Source organism: Aspergillus chevalieri, chromosome 7 (genome assembly GCF_016861735.1).
Source record: "Aspergillus chevalieri M1 DNA, chromosome 7, nearly complete sequence".
NCBI classification, from domain to species: domain Eukaryota; kingdom Fungi; phylum Ascomycota; class Eurotiomycetes; order Eurotiales; family Aspergillaceae; genus Aspergillus; species Aspergillus chevalieri.
In genome coordinates, this window is record NC_057368.1 from 53412 (window position 1) to 76295 (window position 22884).

Consider the following 22884-nt stretch of genomic DNA (forward strand, 5'->3'; position numbering starts at 1 on the left):
CATAGAGTATCGCGATACACAGTACGCCGTATCGAGGACCATTATCCAGACTGAAGCTAGTTTCACTACTTTAGTGACTATGATGGTGATCACAACCTTCGACGGTTGCCAGTTTCACTGCCTCCACTTCCCCTGATGATCTCCGATGTTTACCCTCTATATGTCCAGACGAGATGGTTCGATGGTGGCAATGTGCTTCGTACATTCCATCTGGTTAAATGTTCAGGTATCAATGATTTCCGCAACAGTATACGACGCCTTCAACCTGGTAGTAAACTTGCATATTTCAAAAGACGTCGGATCATGCACCGCAGAGAAATAACACTCAAGCCGGAATATCCAATGTTTCAGTACCGCCAGGCGATCTTCCGAGGCGATGCAGTTCCATGATTTCTCGAAGGCGGTGGACATCTCGCAATCCAAGACAGCGCTAACTGTTCTTTGCAATGATTTGCAATTTAAGGCTGTGTTGGTAACAAATCACGGAATAATTGCCGGCGCTTGGCAGCCTCACGATGGTAATTTCGGGCACCTCGCCATATGTCGCGATGTGTCTGACTGGTGTGCAATATCGTATGATACAGCATTGTCCAAGCCCTGCGGAAATAGTGCATACCGGATATGCAAAGGACCTTGTGTTTCTCTACCATTCAACGTTTACATCTCGTACGACAACTATATTGGTAACTCGCAGTCTACGAGGGAATTACATATGCAGAGTAGGACATGATTAGAGGATGGACGAACGGATTAGCTTCAAGAGTAACGATCTTATATCTAGAAAGAATGAAGTGATCCAGCTCGAGCTGACTTCCGGAGACTAGGCAAAGGCAGGGATATGTAGACACTTTTCATTTTTTATATGCCCTGGCGGTCACGATACTCGATTGCGAGATCGAGTAATGACCAACCAAAACTGCAGAGTACAATAGAATCAGATCTGTCATCCTACAATTCATGGCCCTTGGGTTCCCGAGGTTTCGATTAGTTGAAGGGGTGGTGAGATCTTGGGACCTGTCCCAGGAGCCATGGGCAGCATTACCGGCGATCAAATGTCCACTGACAACTTCGAGATACAGGAGATTGGTAATGTTGTTTATGAGGTCGACTGTTCCATGAAAGAACTGGATCTACATGAGGGGAGACTCACAGTTATGGTCCCTGATCTTGTCCACGACTTCTTTCTTCAGCATACTGTATTGGACATGGAAAGTTACATGAGACATATGAGAGGTCTGCCCACCCTGTTCACGTCAAAATAAAAAAAAAAGAAAGTTTTTGGCCTGCTTCCCACTATTGTCTGTTTTAGCGTATGCACTTGGTATCAAGCAATGGCTCAAGGACCAGCACAGATCTCATGACGAGACACTGAGTTTGAAAGCAAGTCCACCACCTATTTGAAAGAGGTGATAATACCAAATTTTAACAACAACGACTTATATGTGAATAGTTCTAACGATTTGGACGGCATTTACATTTAAACCATATACAAAGTCCCCGGCTTCTGTTTGATACGGACAACTGGCACTTTATTCATTAGATTTGTCCTCCTTGGCACACGCGACGATATGACTTTCTCGAAACACGGTCTCGAGGAAGAATAATGCCTGGTTGCTTCAAATACATTATGCTATGATACTAGCCTGATAAATGCCACTCAAGCCAGACATTTACAACATTCTGAACTACATATTCACGCATTATGCATCGCTGATACGACTGGTTTCTGAGTTTAACGTAAGTGAATTTGCGGGATTTTGCAAAGCGCTGCCTCGATATGCCTGCATAGTTATATTTTTCTACTTGGTACACTATAGAAAGCAATACTCGCGCAAAATGCAAATTAGCACGCATCGTCAATCATCAACACATTCTAGTAACCGTGTATGTATCAATCGATCCACTCTCGCGCGATCTCAGTCCTTAACCCTAAGCCAATTAAACCCACCTGACTATTCTAGCAAAAAGGCTCAATCCTCCCAGCAAAGCCGTGAATCCGGTAAAGACAATAAGCACGCCGTACCCACTGCCGTAAGCTCCTCCAACGGTCCCCTGCCATGGGTGTCCGTTGATGAGGGCAGAGCTCAATGGACCGCTGAGGATATTTCCAATACCGCGGCCAGCCTCGAGGAAAGAAAAGACCATGCTGAGATCTGCCGATGGCTCGCTCTTTTCCACTTCCCGTGCAACGACAGACCATGTCGACGAGAATGCCCCCGCAAAGAGTCCATACAGGGAGGAAAAGACGTACAATACACCGATATTGGTAGACAGTCCCCAAACGAGAAACACAGAGACTATTGTCCCGACAGTCGAGACCATAATGCAGTTCGTTACGTGGTAGCGGTCTGTCATGTATCCCATGATTGCACAGCCGATGACGGTGGTGAAGTTGAAGAGTACCACTGTGAGCGAAGCCAGGATACCATGAGTTCCAATGGCCGCAGCATGTGAGGGAAGAAAGACAGCCGGGAGGAAATATCCTAGCGCCTCAATGATGTTCGCCAGTTGGTAGATAATGTACACCCGGTTGAACTGGAATTTGAGATTCAAGCTACGCCGGGTTGATGTGCGCGTCGGAATGCGAGGTTTTAGGAAAAACAGGAATGGACCACCTAGGATAAATAGGCCCACGGAGGAGACGCGAAGCGTGGTCTCCCATCCATATCGATCCAGTAGAGCCTGTATCGCAATTGGGAAAACCATCCCGGTAAGTCCAGAACCACCCTAAAATTATTAGAAAACGTCCTATTCAATTATGAGAAAGATAGGAACCTACCCAGACCAATCCAAATGCGAACCCCCTTCGTTTGACAAACCATTCGGTTGTAAAGATGATAGCCGGCGTGAATGCCAGACATCCTCCAATTCCGTATAACACACCCTGAGACAGTGCTAAATGCGTGACGTTCGTTGCGTACGAGCTAGCAGCGAGCGACAAGGACATCATGACCATCCCTATAGTCGATAACCAGCATTGTATTCGGGGCCATGCAATCATAAGGCCAATGACGAAGGGTGTCAGGAAATATGCGAGACCCTGCTCATGGTTAGAATATACCGAGAGTCATAGGTTCCATGGACACTGACTGTCGCGCAGGTTCCGATAATTGCAATGTTGCCAGAGCCTTCGAAAGGTCCATGAGTCTGATAGTATTCTTGGAATACCCCGAAGGAGGAGGCATAGCCTGCTGCTGTATCAGTAGTGTACTTTAGCATGGCACATTTGCTAACATACCCCAGACAAGACCTTCAATCACAAAGGACGCAACCAGGAACATCCAAGCGCCGGCCCCTCTGTCGACAGGAGGCAATTGAGACTCCTCATGAGACAGGTCCTCGTCCGAGAGCTCGGACACCGGTTCCGAGCCTGAACGGATAGTTATGGCTTCTTTGGTTGAATAGTTATGCATATCGGCCATGGCTCTGCAGCTCTCAGAGGGCATATGAAAAGGAACAAGAGGGTAAATATTGGGCCTTCAAGTATAAGAAGCGAGGCTTTTATAAGAACATGATTCCCCCCAAGAAAAAAGAAAAAGAAAATAAAAAACCAAGATAGCTCCGGATGACGTTCAGGCCAAGCAAGCTTGGGATGCAGCTGCTCGCCCCCAAACGGCCTTTGCGTGGCCATTCCTCAACATCTGTAACTAGGCCTTCGTTTACCATGGCGTCAAGATGATACTAGAAAGTACGGACCACAGTTAATCCATCACTGCAAGCTTTGGGCGCCTATGAGATATGTCCGTGCTGCCTGGTATGTAGGGTACTGTCGATCTCATGGGGCCATTGGTATGCATAATCGAGCGCTAGTTACTCACTCGATTTTGATCTACTTAAGCCTAACGGTCGCGAGTCAGGAAATATCGGCCGGTACGGAGTAGGGATTCCGGATCGAATGTGGGAGTTGCTTAAGGTCGTGTGAAATTCCAGCGTGGCGCATTTGTTGAACGCTGGTGCGTTCCTATTCGAGCCGCACGTGCTTCTAGTTGCTCCAAGCCGTATATGGGCTGGCTCCACATGGCAATAGGTCCCGCGACTTGTCCTATCGTTCCAATTGCTGACCAGCGGTGATGAATGAGTCCATTTGGTCCGGGCTCTGGATCGTTCGGCGCATTTCTGTCCAACCGGAATTCACCCCCCCAGCCTCCTGTTTCCGTGGAGTCACATCAACATTCTTGTCGACTGACCCAATTGCCTTCGACTGCCCCGATGTAGATAAGCGGATCTGGACCCGTGATAGAGTGTACTCCGTGCACTCCTGTGGTAGACACAATAATGATAATACCGCGTATCAGGAGGAATCGTGGAGAAATGAGGGGAATTATCCCAAGCTCTCGGGCGTGCATGTTTGCCCTTGAAGAGGAGAATTCCACACTTCCTGAAATAGGACCTTAGTAACTTAAAATTCGACAGACCGGTTTACCTATCTAACAATCGAGGACATGATGTAACCTTATTCTTAGTCGCGTTCGTCGTGACTCAGAGGCCAATGGGATTTCACCCGTTGAGCGTCTCAGTTGTCATCCATTTTCATTGCTTTCGCAGTTGACATCTGACCGGCGAAGGTTTCCGACATGAATACCGGATGACAGTCCTACAGAAGTATGAATGATCCCGACTCTTTTCCATGCACATGTCTTAATCACAAAACAGTTCCGACATGAAAGTGAGAGCAGAGTCTCGTGCTTGGGTGATAGGGCATCGTGTATACGTCTTCTCACCCAAGCCGCAATTAGCCATATTAAAAGCAAAATCCTGGTGTGCTCTCTCAGGTCTCCAGCAAGCGAATATGATCCTGTCCATATGGTTGAAGTGTCCAGCGTTTAGGTGCGTCGTGAATTGATGCTCTGTCACATGACGTGTCCTGCATGGGCTCGGAGTATTACACCCAATTGCAACGAGATAGCCCTATGGCCTTTGATTTGATATGAGACAAACCGGTGTCAGATCGCGATCCGCCATCACGGGACATCATGTCATCAAAAGTTCCGAGGCATACTGTGCTGAGACACTTTCCCAATGGGTTATGCGGAGATATGACGTTGCATGTTTCAGATCATGTCTGAAACTTCGAGTGATATCAGAGCAGTCCTTGTGTCTTCAGCAAATTCAAGGTTATAATCGGCAGGAATCTAATCTGGGTGTGATCAACTAGGCTGCAGAACTGTCCGTTGGACTGTTGCCATGAATTTTCCAGGCCAGATCGACTGGATATGCCAGCTTCTAGTATTGTAGAGATAGAGGGACAACCATGTTCGTTGCCAGTGCCCAAGCAAGGTAGTGTTTGTAGTGTCCGTAAGATTAGAGGCAAGTCATTAGAGATGGCTATAAACATTCGACGTCGTTCAAGTGCGGCCCCAATTGGGAAATACGATGACTCCCCGGTCGTATATTGATCCGATAGGGCCGCGTGGCGATGATATTCTCTGTGAGTAGTCTCTAGGCTGTGCTAATATCCATTTGTCCGATATGCTTGGTGATCCTCATGTCGCCGCTTCTTTTGGGCGAGGGCGGATTTTACTTTGTACTGGTAGGCACTACCCATGTAGCGATATAATCAAAAATATCGCTCCTTTATTCTGCATATTATCTATTGGTAGGTTCTTGGCCATTTGGCAATAATAATGTTATTCGCAGAATATATAAAACCGAATTGAAACCACGTCTATGAACATGTAATCGTACAAATCATAGCTCACCCGCATCCTTCCCAAGCTCAGCCTCGACAACAAGACTATATCGTGCAAACTTGCTGCGCGCCCGGATTTTTTCACCATAGAAGATGAACAGCGGAGGGACAGCGCAGAACAAAGTGGCCACGATGGCAAGGATGGAAACGGCGATGTTGGATCCCAGGTTATGGAACATCTGAGGCGTAAACAGTGGGAACACGCCTGAGAGCAACGCCCGCAGGAACTGCACTGCCGCTGTCCCACTGGCCGAGTAACTCAGGTAACTATCCGCCAAGTAGCCCTGCAGAACGGTATCGAATTCGTTCAAAGCGTATCCGATAAATGCCAGTGCGATTGTGGGCACTATCCAGTGAACGCCATGAATCTTGGGCGGGATAGTCCAGGCCAGCCACCAGAGTCCACCGGCAAAAGCAGCCGCCCCGAGAGCGAGGCCGACCAGCTTATCCTCAGGTTTCACGGGCCGACCCTGACGATGTCGCATATCAAAGATGTAGTGATCCAGCCACCGAGTGAGAGTACTGACGCAGACACCTACGGCAATGGCAAGGAATGCTAACGAAGCTTGAGTGCTTGAGAAACCCATGGACTCATAGATAATCTCAATGGCCTCGGTGAAGATATACAACAGACCGAAGGCCACCGCAGTCATGAGAGCAACGACGAAAACAACAGGTTCTGTGCAAAATAGCTGAGCAGGCCGGAAGAGCGCATCTTTGGCGAAGGTCTGGAAATCAGGGGCATGGTCATGGTTCAATGGCTGGAGCTTGAGGCCTGTTTCGCGGGAAATGGCTGCAACTTTGTGCGCAAGAAGATAGGATGGTCGAGATTCTCGGATAAGGCATAGTAAGCCTGTGAGGGCGGCGATCATGATGGCAAAGATATAAAATATCCAGCGCCTGTTTCTGCATTAGTATGCTTCCGTGATGCCAAGAAGAGCAAAGCATACCAGCCCAATCCAGCGATGATATGTGTACCCATGATCGGCCCAATAATCAGTCCACAATTCGACGCGACGGTCCAACCGAAGATGACCCAAATACGCTCACGCGAATTAAACAGGTCTTCTGTGCTTCCGCTGGCCACTGTGTAGGGAATGGCAGAGAGCAAGCCCGCAGCAACACGGGCCACAATGACAGCTGCTATATGGGGTACTACTCCGACAATAACACAGCAGATACAACTCAGTGCGGAGCTGACAATGTACAACTTCTTGCGGCCAAAAGTCTCGGACCATGGAGAAAGAACGATGGAGCCGACAACCTGCCCGAGCAGGAAGCTGCTTTTGTCAGCTGAAATGATGGTAAATAACCGGACGATAATGCTTACACTGTGACGAAGCAAAAGGTTGACAAAGTCTGACCCATGTGATATTCATGGCGGGCTACTGAAGCAGCCGAGGACTAATCCGTTAGACTTTGCTTCTGTCAAAATAATGGGCGAAACTCACTCCTGCTGTACTCGAAGCAGTTCTATAAAATCAGTCAACTGGTCAGCTAACAATTTGGGAGAAGGGCATACAGGAAGAGATCCAGAAAGAAGATAATCGAGATATCATAGACCCGGCGAGGCAAGGGCCAATTGCGAGGGTGACGTTTGTTGTCTCGTCGCCAGCGTACCAATTGACCATCCGGGGTCAATTCGAGCTCATGCTCGGAAAGGACCGCTTCAGCCCAGGGTTGTTCTGATTTGACAATTTCCGTCGAGCCTAGACTGCTCATGATGTACTACACTGAAGAAGACAAAGGCAGACTGGAATGTGGGTGGCCATTGATGTATTATATTATAAGTTTGTCTCAGGTAAGGGGTCAGTTCCGAAAGGCATTCCAGCCGCGTACCTCAAAAACGGCCGAGTGGCAGGGTCGAGTCCAGGTCAAGCTTTCTCAAGCTTTGACGTACCACGGTTTGCGAATTGGAGACAACACAGAAGAACCGGTCTGAGCGATCATGGGGATCTTCCGGTCGATCATTGGGGATTGTGTGCTCGGATTTCGTCATATCTGATGCATCCTACAGGAGGAAGGCGATGGCGCAGGAACTGCTAGTTGTTCTCTGCTAACTATTGATGTATCCCGGACGCAATGTCGATCACAAATGTATGCTTGAAAATAGGTATGCGAAGCATTCCACACAACGGATGTCTATTCTGTTCAAGTAAAATTGCAATACAGGCTCACAACGCACATTGGCCACCACCGTTCGGAACCAGAAAACACCAATCAATTGTCCTCCAACCCAACCTCCGATTCAACCAATCACATTCTCTTCTCGGTTAAGCGAGTTGCGGTAAAAATCATGGCCAATTGTTGGTCCGTGATTCGTACCCCCTGCTACGTACCTCGCTCACTTGCGGAGAACGTTCTGCACGCTTCGGATCAGCCCTGAACCTTCGAGGCCAGGAAGCTCGCAGCCTCGCCGGCATTTAGGCCGTAGGTCAAATGGGCGGCGGTCACGACCAGCGTGCCGTCACAGACCAAGTCGCCCACAGCGCAGAACACCTTGACCTGGTCCTTGGGGTAATTAGGGATCTGGCCGTGGTCCTGCAGGTTGCGAGTGAACCCGAAGAGCACCACACCCTTGACCTTGTTCTTGATGTCGTCGTCGAGCTTCTGGATGGCGTTGTCGATGACAGCACTTCCTTGACTGCAGATGGTCAGCATGCAGCGTTCTGACATCTAGACGGCAAAATGAGGCATACCTGTATCCTCCGGCAACGATATTGGCCTTGGGGCACTTGCTGGATGCGTCCTGGAACATCTTGACCGCCTCGTTGATCGAGCCTGGGTCGGTGTTCTGAGGCAAAGCATTCTGCACCAGACCGCCCGAGTACGCACCTCCCACGCCCTGGCAGCCCACGGAACCCAGTTTCTGTTGCAGGTTTTGGCAGACCGGAGGTCCGACGACGGTTCCCTATGGGAGAAAGTTTCTGTCAGCCTTTGCTTTCATTCCGCAGCGAGAGAAGTTGACAAGTCCAATCTTACCATGTTGCCAATCTCGGTGGAGCCGCGGGCAAAAATAAACATCGTGTCCTTGCAATTACCCGACTCGACGTCGTTGGAGCTGCCAAGCAGCTGACGGACTTCCAGGTCGGCAGGCTGGGGGACGGGAGTGGCCACTGCGAGCGAGAGCAGGGCAGAAACGAGAACGGACTTGAGCATCATGGTGCCTGTAATGGAGTGATAATCGACAACGACGACTGCGTGAAGATCAGAGACTGGATTGATTGGTGTTGCTCTTCAAGACAGCCATTCTCGGGCTCATGCTGGCAGTATTTATAGTGAATCAGGACTCCCCGTTCTCTAACCCTCAGGCCCGTTGGCGGAAACACAAAATTGAGAGACCGAAGGCCATCAGTACCGAGTATCCCAGGGCGCCGGGATTGACGCTCAAAATGATCTCCCCCCCCCCCCCGGCGGACGCTGTGTTTCAGTCTGGGACTCGCTGAATCTCCTGTTCTTGCAAAAGTACTTGGATGCCTTGGACAGCACGTTCTACTATCGAAGTTGAGATTTTGACCACGGGTTTGACTACAAAAACAATTGAAAGCCTTTCTAGTTCTCTTGTACTAGACCTTACCTCTGCAATATCGAGAACGTACCTCCCGGTATTAGATCAAATACCGAGGATATTTCTACCGGCGTCGCTTCCAAATTGGGTTAGTGGCATGGTTCTGTCACATTTTTGAGACTTTCCAAAATTCGATCTGGTCACCTTTTGTTTCAGAAATGAAGGGTGTTTCTGCGGTAATTAGCACTTGTCAGGCCGGGAAAGGTGCCAATTCTGTACCTGGTCGAATTTTCTGGGTCGTCGGCGGGTAATGGTATTGGCCAGGCTGCGACAAGGTTAATGTTCGGGCTCGCTCCCACGATAAACTACTGCATAAAGGGCTCTCGGATTAATCAAAAATAGTAGATGTTCGTTCTGTATTTTCCTTCTTTTTGTTCCATACCCACATGGCGAGGCAAATCGCCGGCATTGGCCACCCTACGGCACTCTACCCCAGAGGACCCTTCAGGCCGTGTACACGGTTCAGGCACCAGTAATTCAGACACCATGATTCTTGGTCGGTCTAATCTCTGACACACATTTGTTTGAGATGTCCGATTGCCTCGGTTTGTGATATGCTGGCAGTTGTGAAGCGAGGTCCAAAGTCCCTTGCAAAGTGCATGTGCCACACAATGATAAATGTCTTGACGCGTAACTACATAGTAGAGTATGGAGATATAATTATCTAGAAGGGAACATCGTTCTCGGATTTTGGGCTATTCAATTGCCGTTATCCTTCCGTTACGCTTTCTCTATCCTCCTCTCACTTAATCTATATTTCAACCATTTCTTCGGCACAGCTTCTTACGCTTAGCTCTTTGTACGATGTTGTGTTGAAGTAGGTCTAGCCTTGAGCGTTCCACCATCCAATCAGCATAGTGAGTGGGTACGGTGTACTTCGCAAGGTCGTTGTTGCGACATTGGAAACATGCATATATTCAAGGTCGGTCGTGTTGTATATGCCAGCACTACGGAGTACAGAGTAATTCTCCAGTAGAAGTGCCCTTTCTCTCCGCTCCCCTTGCTCCCGGGAGATAAAAACGGCCTGGCATGACTGACAGCTCAGTTATCCTTCGTCTTCTGCATTGCGTGCCTGTCCCGGAGACAAGCTTATGGTGCAGCCCCACTTGCCCATTGGACTATGGTTCAGTTCGAGTCGGAAATGTGTGGGTTAGGATGCCGTCACTCAGACTTCAGAAAAGCGTTGCATCGATTGCACACATTGACATTGTTGCAAGACGGTAATTCAGGGCAATGCTCAACACGGACAATGTACACTTGGCCCTGTCAAGATCCAGAGTTGATCATGACGAACCATCGCGAACTTTCTGCCCGGTGACTGTTAGAATGATGTCAGTAACCTTGTTTCAAACCCTGATCAGCATGACTCGTGTACTTCTGCTGTGTAAAACGTACAAAAGACACTGATCTTGCCCTCTTTTGGCTCTATTTCTGCATAACATGCTGTCTCCAGTGACAGTGAAGGGATCCCGTATAGATCGGCCTCGGTTCAGATGGGTCGGCATGCCGATGAACTACCGATACATTTGCCGATTGGCTGCAGTGAATGAAGCTAAATGCGGAAAGACCCAGTTGCCGCCGGGTTCACCAATCAGACTGACGTATATGGGGGGTTCCTGCCATTTTGAGTCATTAGGTTAAAAATCTTATCGGTGGTGTGATTTCATTGCTGTCGGGCTCACACTAGATAAGCAGGGACGCGCCGTGAAGGAATATTACATCTAACAATTTCCCCTGGACGACTTGCTGGAAGACGTGCAGGAGGAGTGAATAGAGAGAAAACGAGAGATGGCGTCGTCTGGTAAAGATATCGAGGCCGCGAGACCGCAAGGAATTCCATACTGGAGAGTTGTTTTCGATCAAGGCGCTGTGACGCCCGAAATCATCGAGTATCCTTATCCTGGCAAAGGCACAGAAGATGAACCCTACATCGTTGACTGGATCCCCGACGACCCCCGGAATCCTATGTTGTTCAGCAACACGACAAAATGGGGATATACCGTTGTTGTCGCTTTTGCAACTTTCGCGGTATCGCTGTCCTCGTCTGCCTATGCTGGGGCGATTCAGGAAGTCATCAAGTCGTTTACAGTCGTCCAGGAAGTCGCCACGTTGGGTGTCTCGCTGTTCGTCCTCGGATTTGCCTTGGGTCCTTTGATCTGGGCACCGTTGAGTGAGTTGATCGGTCGTCAGATTGTGTTCTCGTTCACATTCTTCGCGCTTGCCGTATTCTGTGCCGGTGGTGCAGGTGTGCAGAACTCCTGGTCCTTGATTATCCTGCGGTTCTTTGCCGGTTCGTTTGGATCTTCGCCGTTGACCAATGCTGGTGGTGTTATTGCGGATATCTTCACGGCAGATAAAAGAGGACTGGCCATGAGTTTGTTCGCGGGAGCACCGTTTCTAGGTGAGTTTATTCCATATGTTGCTACCATGGGAGATACAGTACTAATATTGTAGGACCGACCCTTGGACCCGTCATTGGTGGTTTCCTTGGCCAAGGCGCAGGCTGGCGATGGGTGCAGGGCTTCATGGCCATTTTCAGCGGTCTCATCTGGATGCTGGGCAGTATCCTAGTCCCTGAAACCTACGCCCCTCTGCTCCTTCGCAAACGCGCACAGCGGCTCACCAAAATCACCGGTCACGCATACTGCAGCAAGCTGGATCTTGAGCGTGGTGAGATCTCCATCAAGGATGCTTTCGGTGCGGCGTTACTTCGTCCGTGGATCCTATTGTTTGCCGAACCGATCGTCCTGTCATTATCCATCTACATGGCCATCGTCTACGGAACGCTTTATATGCTCTTCGACGCATACCCGATTGTCTTTCAGGAAATCCGGGGTTGGAATGAAGGAGTTGGCAGTCTTCCGTTCTTGGGCGTCATGGTTGGCATGATGATTGCCGTCATTGGAAACATGTGGGATAACCAACGCTATGTTCGTGTCAACAAGAAGTACAACGGCTTCGCGCCGCCAGAAACTCGTCTAGTCCCGACCATGATTGGCGGTCTTGCAGTACCGATCGGTCTTTTCTGGTTTGCCTGGACGAACGGGACGAACGTGCACTGGATTGTGTCCATCATTGCCGGCGCACCGTTCGGATTTGGCATGGTCCTTGTCTTCCTGTCCATTATGACTTATCTTGTCGACGCATACACTATCTACGCCGCATCCGTCTTGGCTGCGAACTCGGTCATCCGCTCCTGCTTCGGTGCCGGGTTCCCGCTCTTCACCACATACATGTACCACAACCTGGGCATTCATTGGGCATCGTGCATCCCTGCCTTCCTGGGCGTGGCTTGTCTGCCCTTCCCGTTCCTGTTCTACCGGTACGGCCCGCAGATCCGTCGTCGCTGCAAGTACGCCGCAGAAGCAGACGATTTCAAGCGCAAACTGGTGCAGAATGTTGTGCAGCCGGAGGAGAAGAAGCCCATCCCCAAGGACCAGGTGGATGGAACAGTTGACGAAGATCATGTCGATGACAGTGAATCCATTCTCACTGCGTCAACGGAGCGACAGAATGAAGCTCTGTACCAGGAAAGCCCGTACGATATTGACCGTGTCAACACGCGGAACTCTGCCATTACCCAGCGGTCGCGGTCCAGGTCGACGCGAAGTCAGCGCAAGTCGTTTCTCCATTTCTGAAAGTTGTTTTGCATTGGGAGGTTGTCGTTTTGCTCTAAAAGTTCAATACCCTTGATTTTGTTACCATGTCATGCATAGCGAGCTCGTGCATCATTACTCTACATAGCTATATACCACGTCTAATGTCAATACTTAATGTTTTATTCACCTAATGCGAAACAAATCGCGAACACTAATATGTATAATTAATCTATCGTAAAATCATGCAAACGCGTCAAATTTAAAAGTCAGCCGGCTCCGGCAGCTTCGACGGGCTGTCACGGTACTGGTTGGTGATCAGGTGCTTGAAGCTGGGGGACCAGGCAACACGAGGGGTGAGGATGTCCAAGTTCCATAGCTCAGACACGAACTTGAGGATGGAGGTGTGGGTGAAGTCACCAGACTCGTCAGTCGGGCGGTTCTGCACAAGACCCTTGCCCACCCAAGGGGACATGAGGACGGTAGGCACACGGACACCCAGACGGTCAAAAGCAAACGAGAAAGGCTTGCCGTCACCAGCCGTTTCGGTGTAGGTGAGGTCGTCGCCAGCGGGCACATTCTCGGGCGGCGAGACGTGGTCAGCGAATCCACCGTGCTCGTCAAAGGTCAGGACGAACAGCGTCTCGTTCCACTGGGGGCTGTTGCGGACAGCCTCGTAGACGCTCTTGATGAAGCCTTCACCCATGTTAATGGGCGATGGTGGGTGGAAGGACATGTAAGAGCAGCATTCGGGGTTGATCCAGGTGAACTGAGGGAGAGAGCCAGACGCAGCGTCCTTGTAGAACTGATCGAGGGGCTTGACGTTGGTATCGGCCTTGCCGGACTTGGCGGTCCATTCGTAGAACTGCGCATCAGGCAGGAAGTCGGTGGTGTTGGAATAGTTGATCCAGCTGATGCCGGCTTCCGACAGCTGCTCGAAGACGGACTTCTGCGGAAGCGACGAGGTCAAGAAGTCGTCGTCATTTTTGCCGTGGCCGTGCGACGTACCCGAGGTCAGGTACGCCCGGTTGGGGTTGGTCGGGCCGGGGACGGAGGCGAACCACCGGTCGAACAGAACAAAGTTCTCCGCCATGGCGTTGAACACGGGGATATGTTCCGGAGTGTAATAGTTGATCACCTCAGCAGCGCGCTGCTTGTTGGCGTCCGGGTAGGAGCGAATCTGCTCCGTGACGAAGCCGCGCATATCGGGCGCATCGTCAGAGGACGGGTGGTCATAACCGTAGATCTGCATGTTGCCGCCAGCAATGCTGTGGTCCGGGTCATCAGGGGCCACATTCTTGGCGATCGGTTTAGCGCAGACGACCGGCGAGTTGGGGTGGGTGATATTGGTCGGGTTGCAGTAGTCGCGGTTGGCCAGGCCGTCAATGGTGGAGTTGTAAGTCAAACCACCAGCGAAGTTGTCGAAGGACAAGTTCTCCTGGACCAGCACAACCACATTCTTGATGGGGATATCCAAAGAGGAGGAGGAAGAGGAAGTAGCGGGCTGGGTTTGGGGGACGGCAACGGCACCGAGGCCGAGCGACAGCTGGAGAACTCTGGTGAGTGAACGAATGCTCATCGTGACGGCAGTGGTAATGGAGTCGGCTGTCAAGTCCATCTTTACAGGTTGGCAGACAATCGGGGGTTTTTATAAGGTATTCAGTCAGTCGGGAATAGAAGGTGAAGCTATCGCGACTTCTGAAAGAACATCGGAAATGCCAACACGTGCAGCTGCCCTGTGACACAATTGCTTGATTCGGACATTTGCCAGTGGATCAGGCGCGGGGGATCAGGGCCAGTCCTGGAACATTGTGCGGGGAGTCCTTACTGTGATTTGCCATGTTTATACAGACTAAGTTAAAGGGGGAATAGAACAACGGCATGCATCCGGTTCCAGTGGACCGCTCTGCCCAGATGATCAGGACACCGCCGGTGATTGGCCCGTGCCTGTGCATATCAAACATACCGCTTTAGGAAGGCACTCGGCACGGAAACAGCATACATACGTCTATTTCACTGATTTCGGACTGTTTTCTGCCGTTTAAAGCTAATTAATGTACAATAAATTCATCTCCACACTCCTGCCTATTCATTGATACCCATTTCTCCTAGTAGCAGCACCCTGGTCACCGTCGGAGATACGGGACCATACTTACTGTCTGTGCCGAACTCTCCACGGGCGTGACTACCGCTGGTCCGCTACATCGCGTGCAATCTGGTGGATGGCCAGTTAACTGCGAAAGTTTACTCACGAGGCCTATATCACTCACCGGATCATTCAACACCACCAGACCCATTGCAAGCGTCTTCGGCACCACATCCGGCTACTTTGAGATTGGCTCCACGGGCACTGGTCTGGCCAGAAGCTCGGCAAATACAGCAGAATCGAAGAAGACGAAGCATGCCGCTATCGGAGCCTTCATTTTAGGATTGAGCTTTTCCTGTCATTTGAGGCAGTGTGGTCGAAAACTCAAGTGACCGATCGGGCCGGGGAGGGTCTATGCTTGCAGTGCTCTATGCTTGAGTAACATCTCGTCATTATTGTCGAGGCAGCTGCATGGCAAGCTGCAGTTAGAATGCAAATGTGACAAATCTACTCCGGACAACAAAGTCCAGTGACCGACAGACGTAGTCCTTACAGCATTTGGGGCAGATATAGTAGACAATGACATATCTATATGCACCCCAAACCTCAGATCCTGCAAGGAGAAGACGATCGTCGCTTGGTTGCCATTTGATCGGATATCGAGATGGCGCAGAGAAATTCAACCTTGCATTGATTACGAGGTGCATGTTGCATTCTTGACCGGTTAATCTAGAAACGCCAGCTGGAAGGTGCCATTTGTGACCTAAATAAATCACAGTATAAACAAGAAATAGTAGTTATTTCATATTGAATTCTATTTATTCTATAGATCAGCAAACTCTCCCTTGAGCGCCTGGCCCCCGGCAAGCTGGTCCAAGTAGCCAGCCACCTTGTTCGTCATCACATCGGTATCGTAGCCGAAGAACTTGTACGCGACCTTGCCTGGCAGACTCTGGCCAAACCGTCTTATGGAGATACCTGCGTCCGCATACCGCTCCCAGCCATTGGGTGCATAAGGTTCAATAACCACCGCAGGAGTACCGGAGTGACGCTGGAGAACACTCCGCTTGTACTCGATTGGCTGCTGCTCGAACAACCGTTGGCAAGGGAAACTGATCACGCGGGCTGCGATGCCACGAGTCTCCTTAAGACGCTGCGCGACTTCCAGCGCGAAAGAAAGTTCTGCGCCTACGCCGATGATGGTCACCTTGGCATCGCTGTCCTCCTCGAGAACGTAAGCACCAAGGGCGACACCATCCCGACGTGTTTGCTTCAGCTGAGGCAAAGCGTGCCTTGAAGTAGAGATGATCGTCGATGTGTGCTTGGCCTCGATGGCGGCAATCCAGGCACCTGCCGTCTCGTTGCTGTCGCCAGGTCGAATGTACAGCAGGTTAGGCATGGCCCGATAGAGCGCAGCCAGTTCGATGGGCTGGTGCGTTGGTCCGTCTTCACCCATACCGATGGAGTCGTGAGTGGCGACGTGGATGACTTGGAGGTGTTGGAGGGCACCCATTCGCACGGCCGGCGCAGCGTACAGGTAAAACATGAAGAAGGAAGAAGTGACGGGGACAATGGTGTTCGGAGCATATGCAGCCAAGCCGTTGGAGATGGCGGCCATGGCGTGCTCACGAATACCATAGTGGATGTAGCGACCAGAGTAGTTGCCGTTGATGTTGCAGTTGGTGCGCAGGTCAGGCTATTCATTCAGTTAGTATTGGTGAGGCTGTAACATAGGGAGAAAAGCACTTACGTGTTGGAAGTCCACCTTGTCTTTCCAGATCATGTTGACCGAGGGCGACAGATCTGCCGTGCCAACCATGAAAGTGGGGACATTTTGCGCAAGCGGATTGAACACGAGTCCGGACGATGCTCTCGACGCTGTTGGCTTCTCGGGGAAACTAGTCGGGATCAACTCCTTCCAGTTGGCGGGTAATTCACCGCGCATCCGGCGCTGAAACTCGGCGCCCAACTCGGGATATTGTGCTGTGTACAATTCGACGAGTTGATTCCATTCCTGTACCAGCTTCTCTCCGCGAGCCGGAAGGTCCTCGAAGAATCCTCTGACTGTATCGCCAATGACGAAGTGCTCGTCTGGGTTGAATCCGTTTGCCTTCTTCATCTCACCCACGTTGTCGACTCCAAAAGCGGCGCCGTGGGCTGCTGCCTTGCCCTCGACGCTGCTGCCCAGACCGATGACAGTCCGGATATTGATAAATGTCGGCTTGTCTTGCGATGCACGGGCCTGCTCGAGGGCTCGAACCAAAGCTTCAATGTCGTAGCATCCATCGTTCACATCGATCACATCCCACCCGCAGGCGCGCATCTTGGCGTTGACATCCTCGGTGTTGGTGAGGTCTACTGATCCGTCACAGGTGATCTGGTTGTTATCGTAGATAACAGTCAAGTTGTTGAGCTTCAGGTGGCCGGCGAAGGAAATGGCCTCGAGACCAACACCCTCCTGCAAACACGCGTCGCCAATCATGCACCAGGTGTGATTGGACACAACGTCGTACCCGGGCCGGTTGAACGTCGCACTAAGGTTCTTGTTTGCAATGGCGAGACCAACGGCGTTCGCGATACCCTGGCCCAAAGGTCCCGTGGTCACTTCGATACCCTCGTGCTCGATCTCCGGGTGACCAGGGCACAGAGCGTCCACGCGGTCCGAGTGGTACGACTTCAATTGCTCGAAAGTCATAGCCTTGTACCCGGTGAGATGCAAGAAAGTGTACTGGAAGAGACAAGTGTGTCCGTTGGAGAGAACAAATCGATCACGGTTGAAGTAATCCGGAGTGTGTGGTGCGTAGCGCATCACGTATCGCCAGAGAGCGACGCCAATGGCCGCCATGCCGATGGCACCACTACCGCTGTATTAGCATCTATAAGTGATTATCGGTAATTTATTGTGATACTTACCCCGGATGTCCACCACCAAATTGTTGGCATAGATCCGCGATAAGCATCCGAAACGTCTTAAGGACCAGGTCATGGTCCTTGCTGAGGCGCTGCACCAGCGGCAGCGCAGACTGACTAACAGGAACCGTTTGAATGGCCATTTTGTCTGTTCAGTTTGCTAGGATCAAGCCGGAGGACGGAGTCACTTATTTATATCGTAGCTCGTGACGCAGCACGCATTAAGTAGAACGAAGCATTGCCCGTATCGGGCAACCAGAGGCAATGGTTACCGTATTGGGTAATCCGTGTACAACTGGTAGGGACCACATTTCCCACACTTATAACGGCCGTCGGACAGTCATAAGACTTTCATTTCTTCCTTACCCCGGAAACCACAGAGTACCTTGGGAACATTCGCTTTCTCCATAGCCATGGCTCCCTCCATCGAAACGGAACACATCGTGACCTCCAAGCCTGGCGTTATCCACATGCCGCTGCCGAATCCTTCGCTACAGGTTACGGCCGATCACCGTTTGAAGCAAGTCGATGCTCCTGTCTATGCTCCAAATCCAGGAGAGGTTCTGCTCCAAATCAAAGCCACGGGTATCTGCGGGTATGTCCTTTGTAGATAGTCGTGAACATATCTGTTGATACTTCATAAGGTCCGATATCCATTTCTGGAAGGCCGGTCGGATTCATACACTGGTTTTTGAAGATGACTGTATTATCGGCCACGAAGCAGCAGGTGTTGTGCTGCAGTGTGGCGAAGGTGTAACGAACCTTCAGCCGGGAGACCGAGTCGCTGTTGAACCCGGTGTCCCGTGCGAGCAATGCTTCCTCTGTGACGACGGCCGCTACAATCTCTGCGAGGATGTGCAGTTTGCGGGTGTCTATCCGTATAGTGGCACCATTCAGCGATACAAAGTCCATCCCGCCAAATGGCTGCACAAGTAATCGCCGTTCATCCGTTCATTCGCTCTCTTGAAGGTTTACTGACGATATAATAGACTACCAGAAAAAATCACTTACGCCGAGGGCGCCTTGCTCGAGCCCCTGTCAGTCGTCATGCGCGGCATCCAAGTTGCCCGCTTACATCTCGGTCGGGGCGTCGTCGTTTGTGGCGCCGGTCCCATCGGTCTCATTGCTCTCGCCGCAGCGCGGGCCTCCGGTGCGCATCCCATCGTCGTGACCGATTTGGATGAGAATCGTCTGGCATTTGCAAAGGAATTTGCTCCGACATGTACACCATACCAAATTAACCGGAACCTGGATGCGGAGGCTAATGCCAAGGCGATCCGGGCTTTGTTTGGAGACGAGGAATATTCTGCACCGGAAACTGTTCTGGAATGCACCGGGGTTGAGAGTAGTATCTGTACGGCAGCATATACAGCACGACGGGGAGGCAATGTGGTGGTTATCGGTGTGGGCAAATCCATTATGAATAATCTGCCATTCATGCATCTTTCCCTAGCCGAGGTACGTTACTCTTTCTCGACTCGCTCGAGTGTTTATACTCACAGTGGATAGATTGACCTGCGCTTCATCAACCGCTACCGCGACACCTGGCCACCGGCCATTTCATGCATAGCTGGAGGAATTCTGGACCTGAAAAAGCTGGTCTCGCATACTGTTCCCCTCGAAAGAGCCATGGATGCGCTGAATATCTGTTCAGATGCAACAACCCCAAGTATCAAAGTGTTGGTGGTGGACGAGGTCGATGCGACTTTGTAATAACCAAAAATGAAGCGCTCGGGCAGTGATAATCGTACCAAATTTAGAAAATACATAGAATGACGCCGATAAGTTGAGACTCCCGACCTTGTATTGGACAGAAAATAGAAAAGAACAATACTAACGCACCCCGGTAATAATGTTTGGCGCCGTTCTTCGTTCTCCCTGGCCTGAGATCCATACAGTCTCAGATTCTTTTATGCAAGCTGCTGCGAACTCAAGAACATCAAGAGGTTTGTTCAGTTTTCAGAAATCATGTCGTGAGTCATTGTTGTCGGAGCAGGTAAGCTGCACTCTGGCAGTGTCTCACACGCGAACCGACTGTTCAGGGCTCTATGGTCTCATTGTGGCCAAAACATACCTTCAAGTTTCCGGAGGCTACGACGATGACACCTCAGACAATCCTGAGAAGCCATGTCTCGATGACCTCCCGTATCCTTTCGCGACATCTGAAGACAAGACTCTGGAGGGAACGAGAATTCATCTCCTAAATACCGACGATGCGTCCGGACTTGGAGGCACATGGAATTATGATAGGCTGTATCATAACTTGCTCAGTCAAAATTCCTATGCCATGTACAAGTACAGTGATTTTTCAATGACGTCCCTCGTTGGACATGACGAGGATAGCCAAAACGGTCAATTCATTGCAGGCTGGAAAATCAATCCGTATCTCCATGCGTGGAGCGAGAAATGGTTTGACAAAGCGCATGCGCTTCAATTGGAGGGTGAATCCTCCTTGAGGTACACAACGTCAAGGTCATTGACAGTCTCAGGTTGCTAGTACCAGTCGACTCGCCAACAAAGAATGGAAACTGCAAATCAACATTGTGTACCCATAGCCAAGCCGACGCGTTACTGTGCTCTGCGACAAACTTGTTCTTGCTACCGGGTTGACATCGGAGCCGAATATGCCTGTCGTTGCCTGACTGGACTGAACAGCTGGCTCAGGATCACACAATATCCACGCAAAAGACGTAGGCAGGTAGGCAGATACTGTCGAGATCATATAGGCTATCATCCTGTTCCCGACAAATTTTTGGAGAAGAAAGGAAAAATTGTTGAAGTCAAAACACGACGAAAACAGCTGCGCTCCGTGGCAATATACGAGGCAAATAAGTCTCCCTTTGATTTCGTACATTTGTTTGCGTCGCTGCATCGAGCGCTACCCGGCCAGCATATGAATGTTGTGTCCGCAGGCCCGGTTCAAGTTCATTGGGTCATCCGTGATAAGGGCCCTGGAACATCCTGGATGACACTACCGAGTTCCTTCCTTCTTAACAAACAGCCAGTCACCGGTGACCAGGCAGCGAGCGCTTGATCCATGAGTCTGCTGAACCCGTGTCTCAATGAGCTGTCTAAAAAGGTGACATCGGCTGACGAATGGTATCCACAGTCCTCGCAGCAGATGGTGATCGGTCGTTTGCCGTAATGGGAATAGTCTTGTCCAGCACCATCACTGTTGTAGCAGAAGTGCAGGCGTTTGGGTGGGTGCTTTTCTGACCGGGGCGCTAGACGGTGATGTGCCAGCCAGATCAAAACCGGGTAGACATCTTCTAAGAATGAACGCTAGTTTCCCGCAAAGATCTGGACCAGAATATCTCCGACGATGTGGTCTGGGGAAACATTACCGGGGGTGGTCTCAATGTCGATGCGATCCACGTAAGTCCCACGGTTATTTCCCCATAATTTGCGTGTCTATCAGTCACGCAGTACAATGACATACTCCTCCAAGATCTTGGCCTAGATCCCCATCGAATGGGCGGTCGTTTCTGGTCCGAAATGAGCGCGATCTATGGGCCATCGGCGTACGCGGGGATTGTGGAGGAATGACTATAAATGCGGGCGAGACAATCAGGATGAAGTATTTGTGCTGGCAGATACTGCATAGATCAACTGAATGCGCGTGTAGTACCTGCAAGAAGGAACTGTAGCGACAGAGTGGTAGAGATTGTTTCCGAAAATGGCAGTCGTGGCTATTTCTGCCCGGAAAGGCAAGTGGGCCACGTGATGTGGAGACGGAGTATTTCCGATCCGATAGACGTTGCCTTTTTGGGAATGCTCTGTACTTGCAGATATATCTGCATAGTACTGAGCGCTCGGTACGTTGGATGATTTTCATTCGTAGAATTGTTCTGTTGATAATACGATGCTTGGCTGTACTGGTTTATATCCAGATGCTTGGGGCACATCATCTTGCCGGTGATATATCAGCCCGGCAGCGGTACCGTACGGAGTACACCTTGAGACTCGAGTTCCTTCTTCTCAGAGGCCCAACCGGCTCAAGAGATACGGTACTGGGATCTCTGCTGCAAGGTTCTGAGCCTGTTAAAAAATAATAATGCTCGGACGGTCGTCTCCCTTCGCCACAGTGTCCTATTCCTTGCGCCGCCATCGTCTTCTTCGCTTGTCTTCGGATGTCTCCCTTCGACTCGTCTAGCGCACTCGGATTGGAAATATCTTAACCGGCAAGATAACACGTGCTCTCCCATTGCTGGATCCTATCATTCTCGGCGGTCTTGCAACCCGATGCTTTACGGACAACGAACTGATGGAATGCACCACCAAATCGCAAGCCTACGAGTCGCATTGCGTGTGTCTAACCGGGATTTTATATCGACAGCCCTATTGTACTTGACCGGAGACGATACCGGAGTGATTGACGCGCAAGTCCAAAGGCTGAGAGTGTTTTTGACAGCTCCGATGGGCTGAGACGCTATCCGAAGGCCCACTGTTCATTTCTCAAATCCCCTGAATTTGACTGCGACAATGTCTCATTGGACACATCTCCTTTAGAAGCCTTGCATCCAGAAAGACTTGCCAATTCATCTATGTGCGGTCCCCCTTTTATGGAGCAACTCAAAAAAGCGGCTTTTCATGCTCCGATGATATGCCGATAGTTGGTTGCGAGCAGGAAAAGGAGGTCCACTGCCCAGATTCTGCCCAGGTTCGTATTCGTTCAAGGGGTACGTCATGCTTTGGACGTCGTAAACAGTGAACTTACTTACAACGACACGACACTTAGTTGCAAGGCTGGAAAACTGCCTCAGCGCAACGTCGGACGCCATTTCCACTCTATTTATCGGAGCTCCCATGCTAGGCCGGAAGATAGGGGGTAATGGAGCAAAAACGAGTGCTTCCTCTGTCGGCTAGGAATGGACAGCCCAGTTATTTAACTTGGCGAAGTGGTCCGCTCCTCTCGGCAAAGACAGTAGTCAAAGAAAATAATTCTCACCCCCGCGCATTCCCTCCTGCATTTAACGCGCCGATTTCTTCTTTATCTTACTGTTTTTGTTGAAAGTCAGCAACGACTCCCTCGTCG

The 22884-nt window shown here is 50.5% G+C and overlaps 7 protein-coding genes across 7 annotated transcripts; 3 read left to right on the forward strand and 4 right to left on the reverse strand.

The window, feature by feature from the left end:
* Positions 1-1938: 1938 nt before the first annotated feature.
* On the reverse strand, positions 1939-2956 carry ACHE_70022A (putative MFS monocarboxylate transporter; the record flags this gene model as incomplete). The annotated part of the gene is made up of 2 exons (XM_043282310.1): positions 1939-2727; positions 2780-2956. The coding sequence occupies 2 exons, from the start codon at positions 2954-2956 to the stop codon at positions 1939-1941; spliced, it is 966 nt and encodes a 321-aa protein (XP_043139701.1).
* Positions 2957-5688: 2732 nt separating this feature from the next.
* ACHE_70023A (uncharacterized protein) lies at positions 5689-7411 on the reverse strand (the record flags this gene model as incomplete). The annotated part of the gene is made up of 5 exons (XM_043282311.1): positions 5689-6589; positions 6640-6969; positions 7020-7093; positions 7141-7162; positions 7212-7411. 5 exons carry the CDS (start codon positions 7409-7411, stop codon positions 5689-5691), a joined length of 1527 nt encoding a protein of 508 aa, XP_043139702.1.
* A 654-nt stretch (positions 7412-8065) lies between these two features.
* On the reverse strand, positions 8066-8851 carry ACHE_70024A (uncharacterized protein; the record flags this gene model as incomplete). The annotated part of the gene is made up of 3 exons (XM_043282312.1): positions 8066-8333; positions 8389-8600; positions 8672-8851. 3 exons carry the CDS (start codon positions 8849-8851, stop codon positions 8066-8068), a joined length of 660 nt encoding a protein of 219 aa, XP_043139703.1.
* Positions 8852-11045: 2194 nt separating this feature from the next.
* Positions 11046-12895, forward strand: ACHE_70025S (MFS transporter; the record flags this gene model as incomplete). Its single annotated transcript, XM_043282313.1, has 2 exons — positions 11046-11658; positions 11712-12895. The coding sequence occupies 2 exons, from the start codon at positions 11046-11048 to the stop codon at positions 12893-12895; spliced, it is 1797 nt and encodes a 598-aa protein (XP_043139704.1).
* A 2867-nt stretch (positions 12896-15762) lies between these two features.
* On the reverse strand, positions 15763-17992 carry ACHE_70026A (transketolase family protein; the record flags this gene model as incomplete). Its single annotated transcript, XM_043282314.1, has 3 exons — positions 15763-16635; positions 16690-17797; positions 17853-17992. The coding sequence occupies 3 exons, from the start codon at positions 17990-17992 to the stop codon at positions 15763-15765; spliced, it is 2121 nt and encodes a 706-aa protein (XP_043139705.1).
* Positions 17993-18262: 270 nt separating this feature from the next.
* Positions 18263-18785, forward strand: ACHE_70027S (uncharacterized protein; the record flags this gene model as incomplete). Its single annotated transcript, XM_043282315.1, has 2 exons — positions 18263-18444; positions 18494-18785. The coding sequence occupies 2 exons, from the start codon at positions 18263-18265 to the stop codon at positions 18783-18785; spliced, it is 474 nt and encodes a 157-aa protein (XP_043139706.1).
* A 111-nt stretch (positions 18786-18896) lies between these two features.
* ACHE_70028S (uncharacterized protein) lies at positions 18897-19358 on the forward strand (the record flags this gene model as incomplete). Its single annotated transcript, XM_043282316.1, has 1 exon — positions 18897-19358. One exon carries the CDS (start codon positions 18897-18899, stop codon positions 19356-19358), a length of 462 nt encoding a protein of 153 aa, XP_043139707.1.
* Positions 19359-22884: the final 3526 nt, after the last annotated feature.